The 16,914-nt window shown below is 39.3% G+C and overlaps 1 protein-coding gene across 1 annotated transcript; it reads right to left on the minus strand.

Annotated features, from left to right (window-relative positions):
- Positions 1–1,548: 1,548 nt before the first annotated feature.
- On the minus strand, positions 1,549–12,734 carry LOC21398708 (exonuclease 1). Its single transcript, XM_024164778.1, has 13 exons — positions 12,394–12,734; positions 11,503–11,622; positions 10,514–10,637; positions 10,217–10,354; positions 9,906–10,115; positions 9,583–9,758; positions 9,420–9,492; positions 3,412–3,520; positions 2,687–2,886; positions 2,524–2,578; positions 2,094–2,443; positions 1,777–1,988; positions 1,549–1,677 (listed from the first exon to the last, which is right to left on the minus strand). Exons 1-13 carry the CDS (start codon positions 12,552–12,554, stop codon positions 1,617–1,619), a joined length of 1,989 nt encoding a protein of 662 aa, XP_024020546.1. The 5' UTR covers positions 12,555–12,734; the 3' UTR covers positions 1,549–1,616.
- Positions 12,735–16,914: the final 4,180 nt, after the last annotated feature.

The following is a 16,914-nucleotide window of genomic DNA, read 5'->3' on the forward strand; positions in this document are numbered from 1 at the left end:
AGAAAAGAGTTTTTGAAACCTGTTTGGTTTAAAAAATAAATAAAATATCATATTATAAAAGTAATGTAATATTATTAATTTGTTATTAATATGTAGATGAAATTATTAATTTGTCATTCTCAAATAAAAGGTTAAAAAAAAACTCTTTTTCCCATAAGCACCAAGCATTTAACTTGTTCAAAAAGAGCTTATAAAAGCCAAAGCCTAATAAGTGTGTCTACTCAAATACGTCTAGAAATAAATTTTGAACTAAATAAGCTAAAAGCTGTTTTTAAGTCATTTTAAACGGAGTATTTTGTTGCGTTGGCTAGAAGCTATTTCAAAGAACCAAAAATTCTCTTGAAAAGTTAATCCAAACATTTCCAAAAACAACTTTTGAACAGAAAACAACGCCAAACAAACCCATTATAAGTTTTAAAAGAAAAGGAGGGAAAAAAAAAAAAAAGGGAAGAGACATTCAGAGAACATTTAACTTTCAATTGCTTAGATTAACCTTCCTCAGCAATCAAGATTATCAGGACCACCAAAAACCACGTTAGGGTATGAAATCTAATTAATAAGAGCAAGTGAGCAACTATTGTTTAGCAAAATGTTTCCTAGATTAAGCTTAATTTGGTCCTTCATGTGTGAGTCCCCACCTAATGAAATCCGAAACATCATTTATGGAAAACACCCATTATATTTCTTAGCTAGCTTAGTTCTCTGGTAGTTTAGATGGTATCAAATACTTGAATAAACCTCCTATAACAGCTACATATCACAGTTGATTTCTATTTCCTCTTTTCCTTTTACAAGGAGGCACAAAAATCGGTCAATTTTAGAGACGTGTAACATAAATTACTCGATCATTTTAATGTCAGCAGTCCCAAAATCAGCCTCTTCCAATCTTTTAGTCATAAATTTCAAAATGTGGATAGAGATAGTTGGCCAAATTATTACTGTCGTAGCATTTATTTCTTGTCGTTCTCATGGCTGAGGAAACTGACTACTGACTAGTCAGAAGTGTATACGACGTGTCGTTTAGAGAACTTTTGGCTTTTTATTTTTTTATCATCACACGCTCATTGTCATTGCAACATGGATAATAAGTGGCTTGATCTTGTCACAGATTTTGCGTTAATGAACAAGACGTGAAATATACAAGCCAATAGGGATAATATTAAAGAATAGGGAAATATTGAAGGTTTTTTTTTATTTTTTTTTATTTTAATTATGAAGCAAAAGAGTACCAAAAAGAACAAGTTACAAAGGAAAGCAATTGTGTCAATCCCAAATAAGAACATGAAGAAATAATGTACCCTTTAACTTGCAAGTTTGTAAAGGATGATGAGAAAAACCTTGAACATGCAGATGGCAGGTTGAAAAAAGTACTTGAGATTGAGAACTCCAAAAGTAGTCTTTGAATTCTGCCACAGAAAAGATTCATAAATTTGGAAAAAGAAAAACTTGAAAACAATGCAGGTAAAAGTAGAATAACATTTGCAAATTCTCGCTTACCAATCACCAAACAAATTGACTTTCTTAAAGTGAAATGAATCACATGCTCGCTAGTCCATCATAAGAATTTTCTTCTTAACAATACTCTATCAAGTTTAGCTGCCACTGCAAGGTTGAAATCAAGTCTTGTGGTTTTTTGGGGCATATGCAAATTGGCTAAAGTCCATACCAACCGTTGACCTTCGATAAGTAGAAGCCAAAGAAAAGATGATGATCATGATGATGGTTATGATAATAGGAGAAAGTCAATGGAAATTAGGGACATGCAAACTGTACTACCTATTGTTACTAATATTCTGAACATCCTTAAGAGGAGCTCGGAGGCCACTCGCACGAGAACCAGATGAAGAATATCTAAAAGATGAGATTATTGAAACGAACTTTTCCATAGATTTTCCTGCTATATCAGAATAATGGGCTAAATGTGAAATGTTGGAACCAAACTTCCCTTCACTAGTGTCAGTACACATGTGCTTGGACTTTACATTTTCCTGAAAGCAGTTAAGAGTACAATGAACACTTCAAAAGCCTAAGCAGAAAGCATCAGAAAGAAAATTACTCCAATTAAAAGAAAATCACAAATACAAAGTACTTACTTCTTGAATGCTGTCGTTTGTAGGTTTCTTTCTTTTCAAGACATTGCCAACGGAATAGCCATTTCCGAGGGTACTCGCGGGAACCGAATCTTGACTCGTATGAATGGCCAGATTGTCCTTAACCAAACTATCTGCTTTGTTTTCTTGATCACTGTTATTTACTACCTTATGCTGAAAATAAGAACTCCTCACAATGACCTTTCTGCTCTCTTTTCTTATTTTTCCCTCAGTTGCATCTGGGGCACTCTCAAATTCATGCTCCTTTTGCTGTGTTAGACAAGGTCTATGAATTGAAATTTTGGGTTGTTGCAGCGAAGTGTGTTCTGGACTTCTTGTCTCGTCCTTCGTGCCTTTCATGTCATGAAGATAACTAAAGTGAGTAATGAGTATTATACCTATTGATGTTCAACAAGAGAAATTATAACCTTACCATGTCTTGGAGATTCTAAAAGGTCCTGAACTTCAGTGGCAATACCATCTTCAACCTAGAGAAAAACAATAAATTTTATAACATTTAAAGAGTAGCTTAAGAATATTTTATACTTCGTGATAGTAACTGAAAAGTTGTCACAACACCTATTTGGAACACTCACGGAGTCACTCGGAAGAGAGACATTGCCCATGTTTTCAGAGTGAAGTGGGGACGGTGTCTCTGAGCATGTTGTTTTAGAAGCAGCAGCTTCCTCGGCAACATGTTCTCTGGGACTGAGAGAAGAGTTGCAATGAGGACTTGGATGATTCGGTGATAAACGGGGGGCCCTGAATTTCCTCTTTGCCTCGAGAGAGGCAAAACCTTTGAACATTAAGGAAAATGAACAATAAAGCTTGCACTGACAGAGAATGAGCAACATGAAATTCATCCTGCCCCTTCATGGTTCCATGACAATAACCTTTACGTTTTAGACTTCCATTCTTTCATTTTTCTCTTTTCCTTTCTTTTACCATGGCAAGGCAGCCATCAGTATGGACTATTGCAACGATTATTGTATTATGTGGAACCTCTTTAATAACTTAAAAATCAAATTTTCCAAATATTTGTTAAGGGTTAGGACTTGAGAGAAAAAATGCAGCAGAATATCTCCTGCAAAAGAACCTAATACTAGGTATGGAGGATGAGTTTTTCATTGCAAAGGCTAACAGCATTTGTTAGTTAGTCTACTCTAAACAACTATTTAACTTCCACATGCCTATTTCTGAACATTTAATCAATAAAACAAAACGTACAATTATATGCATGTATTTCCTATAGTATGAAACATTTAAGATAAGAATAACATAAACAAACCAAGAAAAAGTAACTCAAATTTCAGAAGGATACAAAAGTACTTGGTCAGAAGATTCTTCTGTACAGGCAAGTCTAGCTTTTTCTTTACACTTCCAAGATCCACATTTTTTATTTTCAAAGTTCTGCTGGCACTACTACTCTCCTGTTGGTCAAAAAGAAAAAAAAAATGAGGGTTTGTTTACAAATGCTATTGGTAAAACAAAGAGCTTTAGAAAAAACAAAAACGTAAAGCCAACTAAACCAGCTAATATGTACCAATCAACTGTATGACATTGTGTTACGTTCCAGCACCAGTAAACAATCCAACAATAAGAAATAGAGAGAAATTACTTGAAAATGGGTCAAGCTCCTTTTATTAATTCTCACAAAATACTCCTCCGAGAGATGGATTCCATTCTCACGGGAATACAAGAAGATAAGAAGGAAATAAGAACGATGAGAAATTCAAGGTTCCCCTGCCTCCCAATGGTCTGCTAACAGAAAATGACTCAATTCACAGACAACCCCTCTCACACCCTACTCTGCTGCCTAAATACCTCTTTGCTAACAACATGTAACTAACTTGACACATCAACACCCTTTTGCCACAATTCCACTTCCCTCCCCCTTTTCCTACAGAATCCCCCTACGGCCCTTCCTCCTACCATAGACCATCGTAATAGGGGGCCTAACATTACCCTCCCCTTCGAGAGCAACCTTGTCCTCAAGGTTGAAAAAGGGAAACTGTGAGCGTATGGCAACTACAGGCTCCCAAGTGGACTCCCATGCAGGTAGGCCCTGCAACTAAATGAGCACTTCTGGCACTTCGCAGCCACCCTCCATGACGACCCGAGTAGCTAACACGTCTGTTGGCTGAACATAACTCCAAGTCATTAGATAATTGGGCAGGAAGAGGCTGGATCATAACGGCAGATCCCCTAAAGGGCTTCAACTGAGAAACGTGGAAAACTGGGTGGAGCCGAGCATCGTCCGGCAACCGCAACCGATTTGCCACCGGGCCAATGCGGTCCAACACTTCAAAGGGTCCATAGAAACGCGGGCTGAGCTTCTCATTGACGCGTCGTGCAAGGGACCTAAGCCGATAAGGCCTCAACTTGAGTAAGACCTGTTCGCCCACCTTAAAACTGAGCTCCCTACGATGCCTATCGGCAAATTTCTTCATGCGGTGCTGAGCCAACACAAGATGAGATTTCAACAGGTCTAACATGGCATTGCGTAAGGCCAGCTGTTCCTCCACCCCTGCTACCTGCCCGGTGAATCGTTGAAGGGATACAAGGCGGGGGGGTCGCGGCCATAAACTATGCAGAAAGGGGTGAACTTTGTTGAGGCATTAAAGGTAGTGTTGAACTAATTTTCTACCCATGGAAGGAACGCTGCCCACTGTCTTGGTTTGTCCCCCGCAAAACACCGCAAATACGTTTCCAAACAGCGATTCACGACTTCCGTTTGTCCATCAGATTCCGGGTGGTATACTGAACTAGTATGCAGCTTAGTACCCTGTAATTTGAAGAGCTCGCGCCAAAACCCACTCATGAACACGGCGTCACGATCGCTCACAATTGACCGTGGGATTCCATGCAGCTTGACGATGTGTGTGACAACCAGGGCAGCCACCTGTTTGGCAGAAAACGGATGAGCCAGGGGGCAAAAATGAGCGTACTTGGACAAGCGATCCACCACCACCAATATGGTGTCAAAGCCACCGGATTTTGGTAAGCCACCCACAAAGTCCATAGAGATATCGTCCCAGACTTGGGTGGGAATAAGGAGAGGCTGTAAGAGGCCGGCAGGGGATAATGCTACCGACTTGTTCTTCTGACATATCTCACAGTGAGCTATGTAATCCCGAATGTGCCGCTTCATTCCTTTCCAAAAAACCACCGCGGACAGCCGCTTGTAGGTGCGTACAAAACCCGAATGTCCCCCGATTACTGAATCATGAAATTCGTGGATCAATCGAGCTATCCAAGGGGAGTTTTCTACCAACACCAACTTGTCCTTGTAGAATTGTAGGTTGTTCTTCAATGAATCCCCCTCCAACACCTCCCCTTTCTCGAGTTTAGCAATGACAGAAGCCCACGTTGGCTCGGTGCGTTGCTCCAGCTAAATGGCGGCAAAATCCCACGTGGGGTATAGTTAGAGAGGAGAGGGAAGTCTCATTCCAGTTGCCCCGCCGAGACAACGCATCCGCAACCCGGTTGGATGCCCCCACCTTGTACTGTACTTCAAAATCGTAGCTCAACAGTTTGTACACCCAACGTAACTGCTCGAGGGAAGCTGTCGTTGACTCATCAAGAACCGCAGGCTTTGTTGGTCGGACCTAACCACAAAGTGACGGCCTAAGAGGTAGTGCCTCCATTTTTGGACTGTAAGAACCACCGCCATTAATTCCCTCTCGTAGACGGACTTCAAACGGGAAGAAGGGGCAAGTGCTTTACTGAAAAAGGCAAAGGGCCTGTCCTCCTGCAACAGTACCGCTCCCAAGCCACTTCCCGAAGCGTCGGTTTCGATAACAAAAGGTTTAGAGAAGTCGGGCATGGCCAAGACCGGGATTCGCGTCATTGCTTATTTGAGCTCTTCAAATGCTCGGGCTGCTTCATCTGTCCACACAAAGCCTTTCTTCTTGAGCAACTCTATTAGAGGCTTCGCAACATTTCCATAGCCCCGGACAAAGCCCTTGTAGTATCCGGTGAGCCCCAAGAACCCCCGCACCTCTCTTGCGTTGCTCAACGGAGGCCAAGAGGTGATTGCCTGTATCTTGGACGGGTCAGTTGCCACCCCTTGCGCAAGGATAATATGGCCCAAGTATTACAACTGCAGCCGGCCGAAACAACACTTTTTCTTATTTGCAACCAATTGTTCACGCTGCAATAGGCTAAGCACAATGGTGAGGTGCTGGTAATGCTCCTCCCACGAACAACTGTAGACCAAAATGTCGTCAAAGAATACCAAGACAAATTTCCAAAGATGTGGACGAAAAATGCGATTCATGAGAGCCTAGAAAGTGGCCGGGGCATTCGTCAAGCCGAAGGGCATGACGAGGAACTCGTAGTGACCCTCATGTGTGCGAAAAGCCGTCTTCTCGACGTCCGCTTCATGCACTCGGATTTGGTGATATCCAGCCCGCAAATCCAACTTCGAAAACGCCATCGCCCCATGGAGTTCGTCCAACAATTCATCGATCATCGGAATCAGAAACTTATCGGGAATGGTTACTTGATTCAGCGCACGATAGTCCACGCAGAATCACCAGCTCCCATCCTTCTTCTGGACCAAGATAACCGGGCTGGAATAAGGACTGCTACTCGGCCAAATAATCCTAGAATTTAGCATATCCGATACTAAACGTTTGATCTCTCCTTTTTGGATTTGCGGAAACTGGTAAGGCCGTACGTTTGGTGGATCAACACCCTCTTTCAGCACAATCCGATGGTCCCGGCCCCGGTGAGGCGGCAGCCCTATCGAGGTCTTAAACACCTTTTCGTAATTGTCAATAACTGTTCGTACCTCCACTGGAATCTCTCGGTTTTCTTCTTCCCTGTCTAACCCCGAGAACTCACACACCTCTACCAACAATCCAACCCCATCCGGTGATAATGTCCGGACCAAGGAGCTCATATTGACCGGCGCGTAGCATAGACTAGGATCGCCTTTCCAGATTACCCAAGTTGGCCCTGCCCGGAACTTCATTAGGAACTTTGCCCAATCCGCCCTTACCGCCAAGCGTGCTGAGCCACAAAACCCCCAAAACTAGGTCCGCACCCCCTAACTCAATCGAAAAGAAGTCCTCTACCACCAAGTGACCTTGAATCCACACATTCACCCTCCTATAACTCCGGTCTGCCTAACACTCAAACCATTACCCACTATAATGTTGTGACTTACCGTGGAATCCATCGTCAAGTGCAACTCCCCCACCACCGTTTCTAAGATGAAGCTATGGGTTGCTCTGCTGTCCACGAGCACCACGACCTCTCGATTTCCGATCCGGCCCCGGAGCTTCAAGGTATTGGAAGATGACACCCCCCGCATCAAGTTCAAGGACAAATCCACTTTCTCGTTCGTGACCTCCTTCCCACTGTCTTCCACCGACCGAGTTTCTTGGCCATTGTCCCCGTCTTCTCCGGAACAATCCTCCTCATCTGCCAGAAATAACACTTGCAGCTGCCTATTCTTGCAGCAATGTCCCGGGCCAAATTTTTCGTCACATTTAAAGCAAAGGCCCCTAGACCGCCGGTGCTGTGTTTCCTCCTCCGTGAGCCGGTGGTACGCCGACTCTGCGCCGGCCAGTGGGGCCGGCCCCAAACCCTGCCCTAGCCGTGTCCCCTGACCCATCACCGCCTCGCTCTGGGGTTTGGATCGAAGGGGGCCCTCTGGAGAAAAAAGGGTGGAACTTGGGCCCTCAAACGATCCCCCAGAACGTCCCCACAGTTCAGATCTGAGCCCTCGGCCCATCTGGTTCCTTCTTACCTGATCCGCCGCCTCATTATGGGCTTCCACCTGCTGACCCAAATCCATCATCTCATGTAGACCATTAGGCCAGTGCATCTTCAGTTTGGCCCGTATGTCTTCCCTCAGCCCATGGAGAAAAGCCCCCTTGAATATGGCTTCAGGAACTCCTTGCATTTGTGCCGCCGTGGTCTCGAACTCGTCACGGTAGTCCGCCACTGTTGCCCGCTGCCGAAGAGCCATCAGTTGCTCCACCGGATCTACTTCCCTCGTGCGTCCAAACCGCTGTAGAATTGCCGCTCAGAGTTCCCGCCAAGATCTGAACGGATCTTGCGCATCTACCCACTGGAACTAGCCCAAGGCTCTACCTTCCATGCACACCGACGCGACCACCACCTTCTCCTCGTCCTCCACGTCGTTGACGGCAAAGTACCGGTCGGCCCTAAACACCCATCCTTGGGGGTCCTCTCCCTGGAATATTGGCATCTCTAGCCTCCTTCCCCGGTGTTCAGCCCGTCCTCTCGGCAGCGGTGGCGTCTCTTGCCGGTATTCCCGCTCGTATCGCCGGGGTTCTTCATTGCGCGGAGGCGGCGACACTGGCCGAACGTTCGGTCCCGGCCATCGAAGGTCGGGGAATCGCTGTTGACCCGCGTCGAACCAAGGTGGAAGGTGTGGGTGTCGCTGGAGAAAGTCCGCCTGCCGTAGCAGAAGATTCTCCAGCCATCGTACCGATCCCTGTACCTCTCCCATCTGGACGCCAATCTCAGCCATGTCTTCCTAGAGTTTAGGGAGAGGCTCTATCATAGCCTCCACAATCTGCAACGCCTTGTAGAACGTATCCATTCGCTGTTCGAGTCGAGACACCACCTCTTCCGGTGGATGCTCGCCGGAAGCTTCCGCCATGGATCAACTGCTCTGATACCAAAATGTTACGTTCCAACACCAGTAAACAATCCAACAATAAGAAACAGAGAGAAATTACTTGAAAATGGGTCAAGCTCCTTTTATTAATTCTCACAAAATACTCCTCCGAGAGATGGATTTCATTCTCACGAGAATACAAGATAAGAAGGAAATAAGAACGATGAGGAATTCGAAGTTCCCCTGCCTCCCAATGGTCTGCTAATAGAAAATGACTCAATTCATAGACAACCCCTCTCACACCCTACTTTGCTGCTTAAATACCTCTTTGCTAACAACCTGTAACTAACTTGACACATCAGCACCCTTTTGCCACAATTCCACTTCCCTCCCCCTTTTCCTGCAGAATCCCCCTACGGCCCTTCCTCCTAGCATAGACCATCGTAATAGGGGGCCTAACACATTGTGTGGTACTTTAAGATTACATGGTTCCGTATCAGCTCTCAGATAACCAGAACTTCCCCACTTTTTTCCATTACTTCTTTAATTTAGTTTCATTAACATATTAAAAGCTAACATGCTTGGAGTAAATGAAAACAGTTAAGTATTAGCAACATAAACTAACGGAGAGCAAGAAAACATGTAAAGCAAAACACTTAAAAGCATTCAAATTCAAGGAAGCTCACTTAAATAAATGTAAACTTGAATACCTGAACTTCAAGACGTGAAACCTGAAATGGCATGTTGGTAAATGGATCAAGATCACCTTCTGCTATGCCTTTAGCAATATCTTTGGGTATCGATGTATGTTGTGTTAAGGTATCTCGAGCATTCCACCCTCATATAAAAGAGACGCATACATGCAGTTTCAGTGATTTCTATTAAAAAGGATATGGCCCTAAGAAGTCCAAACCATCCCCAATATCGCAAGATATTTCGGACAAATGTACAATGTCCTCAGTAACAGGATCATAAACACGTTGATGCTGAAAAGTCAATATTGCTTTCTTGAATGATTCTTCATAAAGAGGAGGAACTGAAGCAATGCTGTATCTCAGGTGCTTAATTACCTGCAGTCATAAGTTGGCATATAACAGATATAATCATAATATCAAAGAAAATAATAATTAAAGGACGTGCAGGGGAAAGAAAATATGACGTTCAGTCTATCTACTTGAAGGATACAATTATCAAGGTCATGAACGATAAGAATTCACCTTGTCATAAGTTGTGAACCTTTTGATAAGAGTATGGGCCCTTTTCAGGCCCATTCCAGGCAATGACTGCAAATAGTCACAGCCACTCAGAATGCACATCTCAAGAACCATTTGCTTCGTGAAGCCAGAAAAGCTTAATTCCTTGTTGTGTTGTAGCATGGAATACTGAAACTGAACAGCTTGCCCAAATTTGTCCATTTTAAAAATAATCTGGATTTGACAAAGTTTGAAGTACCTAGTAGGGATAAGAACATAATAGAAGAACAGCATGTGACACCAAATTTTGGAATGATGGGTTGGTGATAACTCACCCTGGGACATCCAAATGCTATTAGATCTGAGTCCTCGGTGATAACTGCATCGACCTGTTTCTTGATTGCCAAGAATGTCATTTGGGCATCTGCTTCATAAGGAGCCACGACATATCGTATGTTCTCCTTCTTTAACACCTTTCAAAAGCAACCATATCAAAAAAACAGAAGATGGTCATCTTTTAGCACTCAGAAAAACGTTGTAAATTCTAGAAGACCATATAATTTGGAGAAGGTAATGGTTTTGGTTCCACTGAAAAGCTAGAGTATTTCTTGCAAAAAATTTGTCTCTCTCACCTGAATTAAGTCGTGTGCAATTGAAGGTGAAATGTCAACAGCTTTTTGATAGCACTCATAAGCAGCAGCAGAATTGCCGTTTGACTCATGATCCATAGCACGTGCAAGATTTTCCTTTCTCACCCTGCAAATTTTCTCGAGTCAAATGTTATCCACAAATCCATAGATTAACAGTGGAAGGACCCCTAATTCGCATAAAATGGATATGAGAGAATGACTGGAAGTACCACTTTGTCCACTTTCTTTCTTATATAAATGTAGAGAGAAGGCAACTAGCACCAGCAATAAATTGCACATCCCAACTTGGTTGGCAGTACCACTTTGTACACTTGGTCAGGCAGACTAGCCACGAATTTTTGATAGGTTTCGAAAGGAGGAAGTATAAATAACAAGAGTGTAGAGTATTTAACCAGGGATGTTTCAAGAGATTTTGTCCCAGCAAAAAATAGGCAAGGAAAAGAAGGAAATAACAGGTTTAAAAAAATTCTGGAAAGCTCATCAGACCAATTTAAAACTACACAATACACGAATAATCCTAGACCACCTACTGCACACGGAGACTTAAAAATGCGCTGCATGAATACGTAAACACACACACTCACATACACAGAGAGAACACTGCAACAGCAGCAATCCAGATGATGGATGTAACTCAGACCATCATACACATCTGGAACACAATAGACCAGTTTAGAAAGAAAGGTCTATTGCAAGCTAGTAAACCAACTATGAACCAAAAAAATTAGGCCACTGAAACAAAATTATTACTGATGATTTAAATCACTCTAGTAGTTTATTAAAATGTCGAGAAAAAAAAGAGAAAAAAATATCGCCAAACTACATTTAGGGACCTAAACTCAAAAATGCAATTAAAACTGCAATTGAGGACTAATGCAGCCTACTCCAGGCTCATTATATTATTGATTGTTGATCGTATATGTTAGTGCTACCAATACAAGTAGAGCTAAAATTGAAGGTAACAAACATACCTTGCACGTTTGTTCTCTTGTTCACTCTTCATTGGTAGAAGACCTCCATCAAAGACAAGAACAGGTTTGACACCATAATGCCGCAGCAGATTTACTCTATGCATGCAATAATCAATGTGCCTAAATAATATTAAAGACAAAAAAACAAAAATATTATTGCCATTTGCCAGCCCGCCTCCTAATAGCTTAAGATTTTAGGAGAATTGGTAAGTAACAAGTATGATGAGATAGACGCTTATTGTATGCTCATTTATCATTCATTGAGCATACTAAATCCTCTGAAGAATTACTGACTATATTTTTTTCAAATACTTACCAATCATCACACAATGTCCAGTAATTAGTTACTAAAATCCAAAACTATTACTCCTAATATCCTCCAATCTTAAAGGAAACTAACGATAATAAATACATGCTATTGTTGTTTAACCGTATCCTTTAAGACTCGCTAAGACAATGAGTTGAATACTTTCATTTTATGGAACCAGACACGGTTATGGCCCTCGGTCGCCATCTTTTGCTTTGCTTTTGTTCTTGTCTGTTAATAACAACATAATTGTAATAAACGGAAATAGATTAAGATGATTAATGGTAAAACAACTTTCATATTTTTTCAGGAGAAAGAAAAAAAGCTTTCATATTTCCAAGAAACCACCTGGGCACATAAAGGGTTCTTCAACGAAAACCCCCAAATAGAGAAAATTTCAGAAATTGCATCCACAAAACCGAAACAAAAATACCCAGTACGCGAAACACACTATACGACCCAAAAAAAGATTGTCCATTTATCAAAATTGGTTGAAGCGAAACTAAAACCTTTAACTACACAAGCCCATTATCCCAATGCCCAAAATGACGAAGAATCATTCTACAGAGAAAGGAAAAAAAGACCTGGAAGTAGGAAGGCCTTTGCAGAGATCTTTGCTACAAGACAAAGCGCCTTTGTGAAGCCAAGAATAAGTGTCGACAGCCACACAACAGCCCTCCAATTCCTTAATGTGAATCGGCACCATAATCGATTTCAGTAGCGGCAAAAGCCCTTGAATCCCCATTTCCTTGTTCTCGGAATCCCCGAAAATTCCGACCTCAAAGTTCAATGGATTCTTCAGCTACGGAAATGGCAGATTATTTTACGTTTTTTTTTTTTTTTTTCATTCGCATTCGTTAGAAAGAGAGAGAGAGATGGGGTTATTAAGCGGAAACTGCGGCTTCTTCGAGGGAAAAATATGGCGGGAAAGTTGTGTTTTGGCCGTGAAAAGGAGGATTCGATTGGCTCTTCTATGCTGTTTGCTTGTACGACAAATCCTTGAGTTATCAACGGCAAGTCGTTTTACTTGTAGAAGTACTGCCGTGCCTTGTCGTTGTTTTTGTCTTAACGACGTGCCGTTTTATCAAACAAAACGGATGCAAATGGTTTCCGTTGAAGAGGAATTTGACTCATCTCGTTTGTTTTTTTTTTTTAGTGCCGCTTTTCTTTATAGACTGCAGCATGTCGTTTTTTTGACAATGAAAAAAAAAAAAAAGTTTTCCCACAAGAAATATAAGTCGATTAATTATTAAAATCATTGGATATCGTGACTTGAGGATATTTTTAAGGAGATAAAGAATCATCCTAGCAAGATGAATACACTGCAGTTGGAATTCCTTTACTATGCGTTTGTTTTATAAGTTCAACTACTATTTAAATTTTTTTACTACGGTATTTTTTTCTTATAATATTAAAATTTTTATTAATATGCGTTATAATATTAAAAGAGCACCTTGATAATGTAAAGTCATGGTTTAATTGTTTCTCTGTCTGAGGGGCTGACCAAAGAGGCGCAATTTTGGTTAGCATGGAAAGTAATTATAAGTCATGTGTATATAGTTACTCAACCATCGTTTAAACGGCTCAAAGGTCTCGGCTGACGTGTATCATCATCTTCGGGCGCGCCATCAAAGCTGTCATGTAAGGAGATAACAATCTTTGTTTTCTTGATAGCCAAGAAGCATGTCGGAGAATCAAAGATTGCACGAATAAACTCTATGAGTTGATTGTAGATATTATTGTAGTTATGTCTAACAAGGAGAAAGGAATGACAGAGATCGTGGAGATCTTTAAAGACTCCCCTTCAACAAACAAAAGATGGTTTACATTATAATGATTATGTGATTATAGACAAAGTTTCTGTTCTTCTCGACACGACACGTGCAAAGAATTTTCTGAGCAACAAAAGAATCAATTGGACTTTATTCAAGACGCTAGATTATAAAACAAAAGCATGTTCCTCTAGTCCTACATTGAACGTTGTTCACCTCGATCTTCTTAATATGCAGAAGGCATTGATTGAAATGACAATAGATGTTAAAAGCATTTTCTACAGAGGAAATCAACTAAAGACTAAAGACATGCTAAATGATGACATTCTCAACATTCAGCACCTTATCACGTTATACAAAACGATTCGAAGAACTGTCCGCAAAATTGTTCCTATCTCTACCTCTTAAAGAGGGGTGGGGTTGGGATCGGGAATTTTCCGTTTGAGTAGCCTTCATTACACCCGCTTCATTGTGCATCTAATAAAATAACGCATTTTAAAATTATAACAATTTAAAACAAAAATAAAGTAGAAATTCACTATAAATTTAAACCAAAGTCAAAAGTTGCACAAAACAAACCAAATTCTAAATATATGCACACCAAATATTGGTAATAAAGCATCAATAGAACTAATTATATTTTGAAAATTAATTTTATACATATTTATCTATATATATTTATATGAATATCCAGGTAGAGGTGGGGTGGGGATGCTTCGCCCGTCCCCGCCCCACTGCAATTCAAGGACAAGTTTTTATTTCCATTCCCGTCTCCATCCTTTTCTCATTCCCGTCTCTTCAGGTTGGGGCCTTGTCCCCATGAAGAAAACTGTCATCTCTATTTAACACCTTCCAAAATCAAGAAGGATAAATTGGGAAAAAATAATTGATGTAATGAAGCATATTTAAAAATCTATAAGATGTTGGAAAAAAAAAGATTAAAATGGAAGACAGAGTGCAGGGAGAAGGAAAGAACTTACCCCCCCCAAAAAAAAAGGTTAATTTCATAAATGGTCCCTTAAGTTTACCTTCAGTCCAATTTTAGTCCCTAATTTTTTAACATAACACAGTTGATCTTTGAGATTTTATTTTGTTTTAATTTCAGTCTTTCCGTTAACTATGTGTTAATATTTGATCGAATATGTATAAATTAAGGACTAAAATTAGAAACAGTTAAGATTTTGAGACTATATGTAGAAATTAACTTTTATTTTTTCGAATTGTTTTTGTTCCTAAACTTTATATGTTTCAAATTTTAGTCTCTAATTTTTACAAATTATGTCAAATATTTAACACCAAGCTAACAAAATAATTGAAACTGAAACAAAGTAAAACTTTAGGGATTAACTGTGAGACGTTTTAAAAGTCAATAACTAAAGTGGAATTGAGAGTAAACCTCATTGATCATTTATAATATTAATAAAAAAAAACCACTTTTGACCAAAATTAAAAGTTTATTGTAGTAGTGTCACTTCACACTTCCAGATAAATAGCCCCAAAGCCCCCAAAAAAGTGTGTTTTTCGGATAGTCTTTAAGAAAATGAATTACTAGTAGTTTTTTATTTTTAAAATATTAGATTTGTATTAAAATCTATTTATTTTTAAGTATTTTTTTAATTTTGATATGATTTTGACCAGACCTAAATGTTAAAATTTTAGATTACCGGTAGGGCGGCCTATTAGAGAACTCCCCAAAAAATTCAAAATCTAATCTTATTCAAATTAAATAAATATCACCCTTACACTATTAGAGAATTTAAAATTTTTTTTTTTTTTTAGAAAAAGGGCCCAATACACTTTGTTAAATACTAGCTTGCTTTTTTATGTAGCATGCTTTACTGAGGCAGATACCAATTTGTTGTGAAGCGTATGTAAGTCCAAACGATTCATTCTCAATCCATAAGAAGAAAGTAGCTAATCGGTTTCTAACATTAACATTCATTCTAACTAACAGGTGTATTACTGTGAAGATGTATTTTTCGCTATGAATATTAAGAAGAGTTAACTATAAAAATGAATGAGAGATCAATTTATGAATTATTATGTACATTGACAATAACACATCCAATAGCCTCAATAATGAGGTTCGTGTAATATCTTTATGGCATTAAAACTCGTTGATGATGATTGTATTATATTAACAATTGTTGGTTTTGATTAATTTTTTGTTTTAGTTATTACTTCTTAGCCAATTTTGTCGCAGTTATTAGCCCCAGACAAAAAAGTAAGGGCACTTTATAAGAATACCACAGGTTTTGAACTTAGATTGAAATATATTAGGAGACATGAATTATTGTAAAAAATATCACAACTAAAAATACTTAAAAATCGTAAAATCTATAAAAATTACAAATATATACATGAAAAAACACAAAACGTTTTACAAAATCTAAAATAATGAATTAAATACATAAAAGTACAAACATAATTTTAGTCCAAACATAAAATTTAAATGATATTTTATGGTATATTTTGTAATAGTTTTAATACTTATAATAAAAGTCAATTCAACCTTAAAAATGATGACATACTGCTTAAATATCTTGTAAGGTGTTTGACTTCGCCACTGGATACTTCTATATATTAGTTAGAGTAGAGAGTTAGATAGTTAGGGCTCGTTTAATTCGCTGATTCAAGTTTTTAATTTGAGTTGAGATGTGCTAAACTCGAATCAGTGAAATAAACGGGGCATTAGATTAGATACATGGAGATTAGACAAGCTGCGTGGCTACAAATATATATGTATAATTGTGCGCAAACTATATACTAGAAAATACAAATCTGTCAAAAAGTTGTTGAAAAATATGTTCACTAATATATTTAGGGCTTGTTCTTTTGAGTGAAAAACTTAAAAAAAGACAACTTGAGTTACAACTTTATTCGAGTTCATGTTCTTTTAAGTTTAAACTCGAGTTCAAATTCGAGTTTAGGACTAAAACTCGAGTTCAAGTTTCCCCTTAAACTCGAGTTCAGAAACTCGAACTCAAATTAATGAACAGTATTTTTTCTATTATTAAAAATGCTATAACTTTTTCGTTTTAATTCTGATTGAGATGTTTTTTTTCTATGCATTGACAACGAAAAGACGAATAAAACCCGACCCATATACCCTATTAAAATTTTTCATCAACATTGAGTTTTTATTAAAATACTATATAAATACAAATTCAAGTTTTGACTCACTCAAATATAAACTCAAAAAGATTCTTATCTCAAACCATAACTCAAATATACACAACTAAACACAAACTCAAATTATAAATTTAACTCAAATTATAACTCAAATTTAAATTAAACTCTAAAAGAATAAACCTTATATTTCAATACTATTCG

Source organism: Morus notabilis, unplaced genomic scaffold, assembly GCF_000414095.1.
Source record: "Morus notabilis unplaced genomic scaffold, ASM41409v2 Scaffold1187, whole genome shotgun sequence".
In the NCBI taxonomy this organism is placed as follows: Eukaryota; Viridiplantae; Streptophyta; class Magnoliopsida; order Rosales; family Moraceae; genus Morus; species Morus notabilis.

Bases quoted from the DNA above. Each gene is read 5' to 3' on its own strand.
- LOC21398708 (XM_024164778.1), bottom strand. From the start codon at position 12,554: ATGGGGATTCAAGGGCTTTTGCCGCTACTGAAATCGATTATGGTGCCG. The intron at 10,355-10,513 runs GTGAGAGAGACA...TGCTTTTGAAAG, and splicing joins TTGCACACGACTTAATTCAG to GTGTTAAAGAAGGAGAACAT. The intron at 1,989-2,093 runs GTAAGTACTTTG...AACTGCTTTCAG, and splicing joins CAAACGACAGCATTCAAGAA to GAAAATGTAAAGTCCAAGCA.